At 34.0% G+C, this 14,385-nt stretch overlaps 1 protein-coding gene across 1 annotated transcript; it reads right to left on the bottom strand.

The window, feature by feature from the left end:
• Positions 1–2,997: 2,997 nt before the first annotated feature.
• Positions 2,998–9,393, bottom strand: LOC106464019 (bifunctional glutamate/proline--tRNA ligase-like). The gene has a single exon (XM_013924126.2). The coding sequence runs from the start codon at positions 9,249–9,251 to the stop codon at positions 4,659–4,661; it is 4,593 nt and encodes a 1,530-aa protein (XP_013779580.1). The 5' UTR covers positions 9,252–9,393; the 3' UTR covers positions 2,998–4,658.
• Positions 9,394–14,385: the final 4,992 nt, after the last annotated feature.

Raw genomic sequence — 14,385 nt, forward strand, 5'->3', positions numbered from 1 at the left:
AAAAAACGTACATCACGTATAATAGCTAAACGAACCGCCTAAACGTCACGATAGTGTAACCTACATAACGTGTAAAGGTTAGTATATTCTAATCGCTTATTGTGATGGAAAACACATTCTGCATGTAATGCTGTTTGAATAAAAGAACGGAAACAACGCCTCTGTAGCCACAAAGAATACCAAAGAAGTTTACGGGTATGTTTTGAGTGTTCCTAAGTGTCAACGATGGTTCAGCAAATTTCTTTTAGGTGACTTTAGCCTTAAAACTGTGATGGCAGTGGCCGACATGTTGACATTGATACTGATATTCTGAATTACGCGTTATACTTATAGTGGTTTTGTGTGAAGTCAGAGTTTGAACGTATTTGGAAGAAATCGCTCGTGGAACAAAACGTAAAAATACTTTTTTGTCGTTCACAGCTATGTAATGAAAGTGTTATTCGAGATTTTTTTTCCCACTAGAGTAATTGATATGTTGGTTAAACTAGAATTCTCCCAAGTAAAATGGCAGAGTAGATAGAACTGAGATTAGGGTTTGAAAAGAATTAACTTACATTACTTGTGTTTGTCTTAGTAACAAGGAATCTATATTTTCTTAATGGTCAGGTGGTTAGGGCGCTCGACTCGCAATCTGAGGGTCGCGGGTTCGAATCCCCGCCCCACATGCTCGCCCTTTCATCCGTGGAAACGTTTTAATGGGACTATCAATCCCACTATTCGTTAGTAAAAAGTAGCCCAAGAGGTAGCGGTGGTATTGACCACCTGTTTTCCCTCCAGTCCATACTTCAAAGTTAGGGACGACTAGCTCAGATAGTCCTCAATTATCTTTGCGCGAAAATTCAACAAATAAACAATACATTTAAGCAAGGATTAAAGTTAACAAACAGCACAGAGGAATATGATTATTATGAATATATCGGATAATATTATATTATAGTAGATTGAAAAATAACGCAAACTTCTTAACAGTAAAAAGCCATAAATGAGTATGTGTTCTTTCGCAACAAACAAAACTTGGATAAATGATAATACAAAATAAACCGACACGATTAAGTGAAAACTTTTTCAAGTTTATTTTGTGCGGCGTTTTAAGCAGACGCCCTTCGTCAGGCAGTAAAGACCGTGTTACAATGTAATTAGGCTCCGAGCCTATAAAACTGGTCACCCTTTACCATCTCCCTGCACCTCTTCTACCTACATTCACAGTCAAATTGGGCACAAAAATCTCTTCAACAGACTTCAAAGCATTAGCTACGGGGCACGCAGATTTGGAAATTCTGATTAAAAGTCTGCATAGCTTGAATAATAATTTAACTTAAAATGGAGGAACTTAGGAATCAAGTGTCGGAGCTTGCATTCGGTAAGGAAGCAAATATCGAGATTAACTTTCCTAATTTTAAAAAACGAGATTAACTTTCTTAATTTTAAAAATGGAACTTTAAAATTAGGAAAGTTAGTCTCAATATTCGCTTCCTTACTGAATGCAAGCTCCGATACTTCATTCCTAAGTTCCTCCATTTTAAATTATCCAATCGAAACCTTCATAATTTAACTTTTGTTAAAGTCATTTTAATTAATTGTTAGCTATATGGATACATTTAATAATTGATTTAGTGTGGGTCTATACCCAAGTTCACTTACAGGTTTTTACCATCCCTTTCCCCTTGAGTCTCAACATTGCCCTTACAAATGTGTATCGTAATACATAAACTTCTATTTAACGTTCAGGTTATTATTTGTAATTATATCTTTGTGTTTATTGTAGCAAACTTCTGAAGGTGGAATGTGTATATTCTGAAACGTTCATTAAATATGTTGTTATTCACCACTTCCGTGGTTTTATTGTTCAGCATATACTATATTAAAAAATGCTTTAACTGCAACAGCCTTTCTTTCTGTAAACTTAAGATAAAATAACAGCTATTTCTCTCCAAAAACATTCCCTGTCTTAGTTACCGGTTTCACTTGGTAATTCGTATTTATGTATTCAAGAACACTTTTATAGCATTAAAGTTTCTTCCTTTAAGCGCAGAGCTGCATCATTGGCTATTTGTATTGTGGGCCAGTGGTAAGGTAACGGGCTTTCGTGGCTACAATCTGGGGCTAATTCACGATCTACAGAAAGTTGCTTTCAACAACAACAACAACAAAAAAAAAAAACAAATATTAACAATGCTTATAAAATATTTTAAACCAATATCAGTAAGGAAAAAAATATTGATGAACAAGGAGGTTAATGAATTTTCTTACAAATTTAGAATACCACATTTAGGTGCATAAAAAAATCACTCGATTTTAAACGCTCCGAATCTAAATATGTTCTACAACAAAACTATTTATATATATGTAGTTTTTAGATTCAAGCGCCATCTACTGAGATATATGTTTTTAAGTTTATGCTATATTAATTAACATTTTTTAAAAAGTGCTTAGACCATTAAATACTTAATTTTAAAATGTAGAAAAAAAAAGAAATATAAAGCCATTAAAATATTTATTTATACACGCTGCGACAGGATATTTAGTTCTAAGTTTTATTTTTTGTCAGAATTACAACTTCAGACTTGTAGACGTACAAAAACGATAGTATTAAATTGATCACCATTACCTCATATTCAATATGGTATATTCTAAGTGCATAGCTTTAATAAATTTACATAATTTTAAAGTTGCTGCTAACAGTAAGATGGCTTGTTTATCAATTAGACCAGTTGATACTTATGAATTCTAATACTTACTAAAAATTTCTTCGTTGCATACTCAGATACAAAATTATAACTTTTGTGCTTTTACCAGGTGAAATAAGTCCACTAGTATGTTATTTTACATACCATAGCTATAAACTGTTAATTATATATGTCTTGCAAAAGACAGGTATTATTTAAAGTAACATTTCAACATTCGTAGAAAAAACAACTCCTAATCCTATACAGAAAAAAACTTTTTAAACTATAAAACTCAGAAAATGCTAGGTAAAAAAAAGAAACTGGGAAATTTAATGATAAATTAGGTATTTAATTTAAAATACAACATTTTATTCAGTATTGCAACTGAAACATTCAATAAAGGAAGATTCTTTTCCAGCTTTCATGTGCATTTACACACAAATACAAAAGGATGTTATCAATAAATGTTCCAATCAGTATAGGTATTGATCTACCACATGAAACTGGACGTTTTTTTTTGTTTCTTCTATGAAGTCACATTTTAAATTACAATAACTTAGTTAAAATTAAGAATTTGCCCTAAAATAATACAGCATCCTTTTCTTAAATACTTTAAACAATAACAAATAAAAAAATTTCCTCTCAAAACTGCAGTTTATTGTTTATTCAAGATCCAAATTTAATACAAATAAGAAATTTTGCATATTCTTCAGAAATAATCATTATTAGTATCATATAAAAAATGTGCAATTACTAAACCACGAGGAAAAGCTAAAAGAAAATCTGTTAAAATCTTTTTAAGAATAACTTCCCTCATTGTTATATAGATGAGAACTTTTTTTTTTTAATTTTAGACAATACAATAAACTAACATTTGAGTTTTACAACTTCAAAGGTGGCTTGATAAAAAGAAAAGGTTAAAAGTTGCCACAACTCATCAGTTTTATAGCTTTTCACCAAATCATTTCCTTAAGCCAAATTGTTTTAGTTTAGTTTAGAGAATGGGACAACAGAGATGGATCGATAGGTCCCAAGCTATCCATAACATTATGTTATGTCAGAATACTGAGCATTCTATCTTCATGTTAAGTGTTAGATGCATTTAATGAAGTAACAAGATTACGTAATAATGAGTATTGTATTTAGTACATGCTCCTCATACCACATAAGCATAATACTACCCAAAAACACACAGTGGATGTTGGTATAGTAGTTATTGACCCTCCCTATACTGAAAAAATAATAATAAAATAAATACCATTGTGCATTTCATTTTTTTATATCTTTGTTTTAGGACTTAAATTATGTCATCGTTTTTCAGAGTTACACACATTATGAATTATGTTCATACCATATATCATACTAGTGTCATGTAAATCTATGATATTCTAGTATTTACACAAAACTGTTTCATGAAAGACATGCAGCTTATTTTCATTTTGAAGAAATACAATTCATTTAAAAAAAAAAGGAACATGCCTGTTTGTACATCTAATACATAAGTAAGAATGCTGTATAGCAATTAAGTCAATAAGTTATAAATTTATAGGAAGTTGGAAGTTTCTTCAAATTAATCTCTAATAGTTAACTTGCACTTAATTGTTGAACATTTAGCAAAATCTTAGTGAAATAACAGTTTATGCTCAATCATAAAACATTTTGCAAATTAGATGTTTTCTAATCCTGTAATTAAATTTTCAAACTTCGCTCTGTATAGATAAAAATCTATATACTTTTTCAACCTAAAAAGTTCCAAAAATGTTGACTTCCTAAATGTACTTACACATTTCTAGCATTTTCTGTTATCAGAAAAACTTTGAAGCTGACTATAGTATATAAAATGTACAAGTTTCAGAAACTTAATCAAATTAGAAAATGATTTTTAAAAACAACACCACTTACTGATACAAAAATTCAGATTTTAACCATTATAGAAATTTAATAATTAAATTTTTATCATTACAGCTGACTGAATCTGAAACCTCTGGTATGCTAGTAACTTCGACCAAATAAAGTGTAGAACTTGGGTTTGTTATTACATGAAGGATATATACATTTTAAGTCAGCTGTAATCTCCCCAGGTTGCTTAAATGGAATACATAAAGTTTTAGCTCCCATTGCTGGTCCACTAGATTCTCCTAATTCATCTGCATCTTTAGCACTGTCTTTCTTAATTTTCTCTTCACAACAACCTTCACCACAGAATGGAGACTGAATAATGCAACGATTGTCTAGCTTCTCAAGGAAGTCTTCCCATTCATGAGAAACAGTTAGGTATTTATTCAAGTCATCCAAAGCTTTCTGGTACAGGCTATTCTGAATTTTATCCAGAAGATCTTTAATAACAACCACTGCTTCTTCCATTTTTAAAGTCATCTTCTCACCAGTGTCTCGTCGTACAGCTACAAACTGCTGTTGTTTAATATCTCTTGGACCAAGTTCTACCCGAAGAGGGACACCTTTTAATTCCCAGTGGTTGAACTTCCATCCAGGAGAATAATTGTCTCGATAATCACAGTGGGTTCTTATTCCACTTTCCATTAACATACTTTCAAAGTCTTTGGACTTGTTAATTAAATCATTTTTATCTGCATCAGTAAGGCTAGCTGTGATACCACAAGGTATAATGACAACCTGGAAACAAGCAACTTGAGGAGGCAAAACAAGACCAACATTATCTGAATGGATCATGACCAAAGCACCAATAGTACGAGTGCTAATACCCCACGAGTTCTGGTAAACAAATTTTTTCTCGGATGTTTCAGGGTCTTCAAAAACTACTTCAAACATTTTTGAAAAATTTTGACCTAAATGATGCGATGTTGCTCCCTGAAGGCCTCGACCACTAGCTGAAACATAAGCTTCTACAGTTGTTGTAAAATCACCTCCAGCAAACTTTTCCCTTTCTGTTTTCCTACCTCGAATAACTGGAATAGCAAGCAATTTCTCATAAACTTCAGCATAAAATTCCAGGATCTGATACACTTCTTTAACAGCTTCTTCTTGTGTAGCAAATGCTGAATGTCCTTCTTGCCACAAAAACTCTCTTGTTCTGAGGAATGGTTGAGGATGTTTAAATTCCCACCTAACCACATTACACCACTGGTTAAGTTGAATTGGGAGATCTCGGTGTGACTTTATCCATTTGGCATAATAAGGATACATAACAGTTTCACTTGTTGGGCGGATGGCTATTGGTTCAGCAAGGTCAGAATTTCCAGATCTTGTGACCCATGCAACTTCTGGAGCAAAATCTTCAACATGAGTTTTCTCTTTCTCTAGAGCCTGAGCAGACACAAACATTGGAAAGTAGCAATTTTGAACCCCTATGCTTTTTATTTTTGCATCAAAAAACTTTTGTATGACTTCCCAAATGCTAAATGACCATGGTCTTAAAATGTAACAACCACTAATATCATAATAATCAATCATATCAGCCTTAGTGATAACTTGAGAATACCAGTCTGCCAAATTTTCTTCTTTCTTGGCTTCAATACCAAGCCTGGTAATTTTCTTGAGTCCAGATTGTGTCATTTCTAACCCATCTTGTGCTTCCTTTTTCTTCACATGCTGTTTCTTATTCAGATCTTGCTTCCCTTCTGGTTTCTCTTTCTTTTTATCTTTTCTTTTGTCAGCTCCTTTATTTAAATCTTCTCCTGTCAATTCTTTGTATTTAGCTTTTAAATCTAAAAGAATCTTTACTTCAGACTCTATCTCTTGCTTGGATGCTCCACTTGTTTTTAAATTTCGTACTTTTTCACCCTGAGCATCAGCTTTTGCCTTTAATCCTGCTGCATCTTTATATTGATCTTTTGTGGCAGAATCCTTTGTTTGGCAATCTCCTTTGCCATCTTCCTTCTTTTTTACATTACTAGTATTGCTACTTGAAGGCTTCCACTCCTTTCCTGTGAGAGCTTTAAAATCTGTTTTTAGCTTAAGGAGTGTCTGTATTTCGGGATCTAATACATCCTTGCTTACCTTCTCTACTTTCATATGTCTAATTTTGTCACCTTGGTTCTTAATCTGTTTATCTAATTCTAGTGAAAGACCAGAAAGGTTTTCTGAAGAACACTCATCCTCTTCTTTATTATTTACATTTTTTTTATTACTTTTAGACTGGTTTGCCTGTTCTGCACTCTTGATATGTGTATCAAGTTTCCATTCTTTACCAGTAATAATCTTAAAGTCTGCTTTCAACTTCAAAAGCTCTTGAACTTCAGCATCAATAACCATCTTATCTACCTTTTCTGATTTCAACGAACGGACTTTCTCACCCTGAGCTTTAATTTGATCATTAAGTTCCTTTACTCTAGCATCATCCAAGTCTTTATTTTTATTAGTTGAAGACTGTACAACTTCTGCTTTGGCCGTTACACTCTTATTTTGGTTTTTACCTATGCCTTTTGCTTTTCTTACAATTTCAGGCAACATATTTGTATCCTTAGAACCATCAGGTATAAATATTAGTACAACACGGCTGTCATTACTTCCGGAATCATAAGGCTGGTCACAGATAAAATAACCCTTTCTTTGGACTTGTATGATGTCATTTTTCTTCAGTTTTTTCATTTCTGGATCACCTAACATCATCACCTCTGTCTTAGTGGTGTCTGCAAGGAAACATTTGAAGTCTTCATCCTTACCCAAAATTGATTTTGTAATAAGATGATCAAAATAGATAAAAACACATGGAACCAAAGGAGCTTTTTCAGTGTTAGCAAGCCAGGTAACCTTCAGTGTTTTCTTATAGTCTTTATTGTCTAAGTTAAGAGTAGCTTCTATCTGCTCAACTTGCCCTAGACTATTCTTTTTGATGAATTTAATCAACAAATTTCCCCAGTTGATGAATGTCACATTTTCACCATCCTTCATAGCTTCTGCATCAGCTCTATCAATTACAATGTGAGGTCCAGTCCACACAGTCTTCATACCTACATCTGGATTTTTTGGATGCTTTGGAACTTGTTGTGGTTCTTCACTTGCATCTTTCACAATAACAGAAACTACATTATCTTTCTCAACAGCTGTAAACCGAGGAGAAATTGGGTCAATAACTTTTTTATTAAAAGCCCATATTTTATCCCAATCCATCATTACAACAGAACGGGAAGAACCCTGAGCTATAATAAACTGCTTAAGACCCTCTACTGTCATGCCCTGTCTTAGAACACCTCTTACAGTAGGCATACGAGGATCATCCCATCCATCTACAATACCCTGCTCAACAAACCATGTTAACTTTCGTTTAGAAAGAACTGTATTCATCATATTCAGCCTTGAATACTCATAAATATAAGGCTTTCTCATTTCCAAAGCATCAAGGATCCAAAAATACTGCTCATCACGATCATGATACTCTGTTGTTCTGAGAGCATGAGTGACATTTTCTATACTATCTACTATAGGACATGCAAAATCATAAGTAGGATATACATTATATTTATTTCCTGTACGGGGATGAGTTTCTTTCTTACAACGGTACAGAGTTGGATCTCGCATACAACCATTGTCAGCATTCATGTCTATTTTAGCTCTAACACAACAATTTTGGCCATTTTTAGACCCTTTCTTCATTTCTTCCCACATTTCTAAATTTCTTTGTACAGAATTGTTTCTATTTTTTGACTCTTTTCTTTCCTCTCTTTCAACTTTCATGGTTTCCCCATCAGTGTCATCAACATAGGCTTTACCAGATTTCAATAAATCTTCACAGCTTTGAAGAAGCACATCAAAATAATCTGAAGTGTACGAAAAAATGTTAGGTTTTATACCTAGCATTTCAACATCTTCTAAAATGACCTTTTCAAAATCTTCTTTTTCCTTGGCAGGGTTTGTATCATCAAAACGTAAAATTAATTTTCCTTCAAATTCATTTTGATAATACTGATTCAAGAGTGCAGCTTTGGCATGACCTATATGAAGAAATCCACTGGCTTCTGGAGGAAAACGAATCACCACTTTTCCTTTCTCAGCTCCAGGTAAGTCAACAAACTTTCCTTCATCTTTGGTACCCTTGTCATTTGATTTCGCTTTTTTATCATCTTTACCAGATATTCTGCCCATTTTCATTTGAGTTTCAGCAGGCAGCAGTTGTTCAGCTGCATTAAATGGTTCTGTAGAAGATAAAAACTTGTACCAACGAAGAAGGTTAAATGGGGCTGTTCCTTTTGTCAATAACTTTTGCCATTGGTTATTCTGATACAGAGCTGCCCATACAGCTACATCTGCAAGTGTGACTGTCTGACCAACAAGATACAAAATTGGTGCCTGGAATACCTCATTTAAATATTTAATATTCTGAGAAAATTCACTTGGAGAACACAACTTGGTGGTAAATTCTAACCAGTGATCCACTTCAGTTTTTTCTAAAACACTAGTACCATAAAGACCTTTTGATGGGGCAAGTCGTGCTAGATAGCGACATATAGCAATGGCCGAGTTAAGAGTTACTCCGTTATTTGATATTTCTAAGGTAGTAGCCTTTCCCCATGCCACGTTCAATACAATGTCGGGCTTCACAAATTCTCCTGTTAATAGTACAGATAATGGCGGTACCGACAAGCTGCAAGTAACTCCTAGCTCCATTACTACTAAAAGTAAAACGCTAATGAGTTTTCTTGTTGCTAGTGCTATAAAACAACAAACCACAGTAATATACTCACTAGAAAAAGTCCAATAAAGAAGAGTAAGATTTCACGATGAAACCACGTTGAACGAAGATGATGTAACAACAGGATATGACGTTTGTTCAGTTATAGCTAATAGAGGACGCTACATGTTTGCTCTTTCTGTTTAAGGCTTTGGCCAGTACGCACTATTTCCATTTTCCAGGATTTATGTCTGTAAAATAAGATTTTAAACGCTAGTTCCAGGTTCCCGGGCTTTTTACGGATTTTAATAATTTTCCAAAACTCTATTAGGATTTCTACAATTTTAATTAAAACAATATAAAAGAGAAGAAAAATAAACTATTTACATAAATGGTAAACGATTAAAAATTAATAATCGAAAATCATTTAATTGCAGTTTAAATTTTACACAAAAACGAAAGTTAAACTCTTGGCAGAAATATATAGAGCATTTGCGCGTGCATTAACTTTAACGTTAAGTAATTATAGACACTGTTACGAATTTGCCTAATACTGAGACATGTGACAATATTATTGCAAGTTTAGTTTTGTATGATGCTTGTAGTGGAACGAAAAATAAAGAAATGTGAAGTAACAGTACTTAAATTCTAAAGTTGACGTTACAACGCTTATATTAGAAATTTCGAGTAACAACTGTGAGAAGTGTTTGTACAAAATAATTAATACTAAGTTATAAAGTAAAAGAGGTTGATACTGGTCACTTGCCTCTTTGTATTCAGTAATTTAGAAGTACAGATGGCGCAATGCTTCCTGGACAGCACACTAACAATTATGGTGGGATGGGATTCCATTTCCTAATGTTGAGACAGTGCTGAGAATATACTTGTCCATGGTGGAATCAAACTGCAGTGGAGAACGATCGTTTTCGAAATTGAAATCAATAAAAAGTGAGCTCAGGAACAGAATAGGATTGTTTGTTTGTTATGGATTTCGCGCAAGGATACACGACAGCTATCTGCGCTAGCCATCCTTAATTTAGCAGTGTAAGACTAGAGGTAAGGCAGCTAGTCATCACCACCCACCGCCAACTCTTGGGCTACTCTTTTACCAACGAATAGTGGGATTGACCGTTACATTATAACGCCCCCACGGCTGAAAGGGCAAGCATGTTTGGTGGGACGGGGATTCGAACCCGCGACCCTCAAATTGTGAGTCGAGCGCCCTAACCACCTGGCCATGCCGAACCACAGAATAGGATAACGCCAATTAAACAGTCTGTTCATAATGAACATAGAATGTGAACTACTTCGAAAGCTTGACTTTTCAAAACTCATTGACGAGTTCAGTTATGATAAAGCCAGAAAAAGACAATTCTAGCTTTATACAGTTACATGGAGATTCTAATCAAGTTGCCTTCATGATCATTTATGAGTGACTAAAATGCGTTTGCAGACGTTTGTGGTAGAGACAACGTGAAATATTTACTTAATTGAAATTCACATTTTGGTGAGTAAAAGAAATTCACGAAATATAGTGTTAGAAGTGACAATTATCACGTCTATTTTGCTATTTTGAGTATTCAGTTATGTAGATGAGAGAAAGAGTGTAGATTTAGTGTATCTGGATTTTCAAAAAGCATTTGACAGGGTGCCACATGAAAGGCTAGTTAAAAATTATATTTTTAGGTGTAGGGGATAAGTTAGCAAATTCGATAGAAATGTGGCTGGATGGAAGAAAGCAGAGGGTTGTTACAAATGGAGTTTAGTCAAACTGGATTAATGTCGCAAGTGGGGTATCTCAGGGCTGAGTCTTAGGACCTTTGCTATTTTTGATTTACATTAATGTCCTATATGAAAGAATGGTCAATAATTTACTTACATTTGTAGATGATATTAAGGTTTTGGGTGTTGCTAGCTGTAAAGATGCTGCTGCTGATTTACAAAAGGATTTAGATCATTTAGTGAGTTGGGAAAATAATTGGAAAATAGGTTTTAATTATAATAAACGCAAGATAATGAATGTAGGTTATCATAATTTGAGTTATAAGTACAATTTGGATGGGAATAACCTTAACAGTGTAATGAAAGAAAGGGATCTTGGTGTAATCGATCAGTCTCTAAAGCTATCCAAGCAGTGTACTGTTGCTAGAGGTAGTGAAAATAGGGTTTTAGGTTGTATCTACAGAAATATTGAATACAAGTCTAAAGTGGTTATAATGTCATTGTACAGGTCACTGGTTAGGCCACATTTGGAGTATTGTGTTCAGTCTTGCGCTCCTTACCCGAGGAAAGACATTGAATTGTTGGAAAGGGTTCAGAGAAAGGTTACTAGAATGGTGCCTGGGATGGAGGGGTTGTCATACGAGAAGAGGTTGAAATCTCTCTCTCTCTCTCTCAAAAAAAAAGAAGAGTTAGGGGAGATCTGATTGAAGTGTTTAAGATTATAAAGGGAATTGATAGTGTTGATGCATTATATTTTTTCATACTTAACAGTGAGGATAGTAGGACTAGGGGACACAACTATAAATGTTGGCAGGGGAGAAGTCATCTTCAGTTAAGACAGTTTTATTTTTCTAAAAGAGTGGTTGGCCTTTGGATTGATTGCCTTTGGATGTTGTGGAGGCAGTAAATTTAAGTGAGTTTAAGAGAAATCTTGATAAGCATATGAATGACAAGGGCTGGCTTTAAAAAAATGTTAAATTTATTTATTAATAGTTTTAGTTTAGTTTAGAGAATGAAACAGCCGAGATGGACCAATAGGTCCCATGTTGTCCCAAAACGTTATTTTATGTTAGAATATTTGTTTATCGACTTAAGTTAACTAAACTAGGCGTAATACCTTTAATGCTAGAATACGTGTTCATACGATATATTTGAAATTAGGCCTACATTAGTTTCTTTATGTTGAAAAGTTTATTTATGAAATTAGGCCTAAAGTCAATTCAAACTGAGATGTTACTGGCCAGTACTTGTGAGACACAAATCAAACTGTGTTTCCTGTAAATGTGGCGTGAGCTTATCCATTATTTTCATCTCTTTATGTGAAATCCACTACTCGCTGACTGTTTCAAAATGAAAACTAAGACATTCTCATGCTCACATTAATGAAACCAACAGTATCGTTTGGAATTGGGTTTTAGTTCGTTGGATGACCTGGGAGGGTCAGGTTCTCATTTTACCTCTTCCTTCCTGAAACCTACAATTTGTGTCTTTGTATTGTTACGACAGCGGAAGTCACGTGACTCTGGTAACACGTAATGAGTGTCTAGAAGGTTCCTGAAAGCTCGAGTGTTTGCCAGACGCCCTCTATTTTGCATATATACGACCGGCAAGAAGTGACGGCATAGATAAGGGCAGATAGGACGATATAGAGACAGATAATCGAGTCGAGTGAGCGGTAGTGACCGTAAGTAAAGTGCATGAATCGTTGTGAATTAGAGCGTGTATGTTTAAGTTAGAGTGACTGTGGAAGTTCTGTGTATTGCAAAGTTGGGTTGAGAAAGAATAAATTAGTTTTATTTAAGAAAGAACTTGTATCGCTGATGTTCTTCGAAAATAATTTTTACGGTAAATTAACAAACGACCAGAGACGTAACAGTATGATGAATTTCAGCAAAGCTACTAAAGAGCTATTTCCGCTTGCTGTTCCTAACAGTGTTTTCCAAAAATTACGATGATAACCTAACAAAACGATCACTTTACTCTCGCATTTGCTCACTCCTTACAAGCATTTTTTCATTAAAAAGTATATTAAAAAGAGGTAAAGAAAATGTTGCTTTTGCTATTATCACTTGCGAAAATTATTTTAATGTGAAAGGGGGCGCAACGGAAACTTTGATGAGTTAGGAGGCAGCCAGTTTTTACAGTAGTAACAGGACAAATCGTGGAACAAACTGGTCTTCAGTCTGATACGTTAACCATAAGATCATGCTTGGACCCAAAAGGAAAGAGAGTGAGTATATGCCTGTGAACAAAATATATTTTGGTATCTTAGTACCATCCACACTGAGAGACCTGGAAACAAATTATAGAAATATTGACCATGAAGAACAAACCAACATATATTCATCAGCCAGAGAATTTTACAAAGAAGTCATATGTGATATAAAAGAGAGATTCCGGTTTGATGTTCTAATATTTGAGCATGTTAAGATTGTGGTCCCTATTAATGCTCAATGTTTAGAATCTAAAAAGCTTAATCAACATTTTGAAAGAGTTTGGCTTTCCAGACTGATTAATTAGTGAGATTGATAAAGATTGTACATGTCAAAGTCTGATTGAGTTTTCCAACAATATGAACATTGATGTGGTTACTTCTATCGAATGCTGGAGATATATCATCTCTTTACATTTTCTAACTCGTACATTGCAATTTCCCAATTTAATGAAGCTAATAAAAATGTTATTTTATCTTCCAATTTTCTCAACAATTTGGCTGAACTCTTGTTTAGCATTATGAAAGGAAAAGTACCCACACATGCTTTTGAGATGAATGCTCTTAAGAAAAAAAAAAAAAGATTGGAAGGGTTCTTTTGGATTATTTAGTAAAAAGTCCAACCCATGTAAGGATAACGAATTAATTAATTTCCTCAATGGCTGTGTTCACTTTTACACAAGTTGTAGGCGTAAGCTAACAAACGAAGTTTCAACAGACATTTCTATAAACTTAACTAAAATCGCGACCTATATCTCCAAAATGCAACTTTATTAGCTCAATATTTACCGTTTTTAGATACTACAATTCGTGTCAGGAATGGGGAAATCTTTACTGGTATTTTCATTAAGCCATCTATTAAAGTTCTTTGTTTGCATTTTCCTTCACATCATCCCTCTTGCTGTAAAAAGGTGTCGTTATTGGCTACCTCTATAGGTGGGATAAAGTTTGTAATAACAAAGAAATGTGGGAGGAGGCTAAAGAAAACAGACATATTCTTTTGAACCGTATAAATAAAGAAAACACACTTTAAGCTCAGGTTACGTGGGTGATTCCATATGTAAGTGATAATATCACTACAAAACTAAAGAGAGTAATTAGAGCATCAGACTTACCTATTAAAATAGTACAAAAAACCAGACATTTAAAACAAGTTCAAAATACAAGAAAGAAAGACGATTTATGAAAAATAACTG

The sequence above is a fragment of the Limulus polyphemus genome, unplaced genomic scaffold (assembly GCF_000517525.1).
Source record: "Limulus polyphemus unplaced genomic scaffold, Limulus_polyphemus-2.1.2 Scaffold1543, whole genome shotgun sequence".
Lineage (NCBI taxonomy): Eukaryota > Metazoa > Arthropoda > Merostomata > Xiphosura > Limulidae > Limulus > Limulus polyphemus.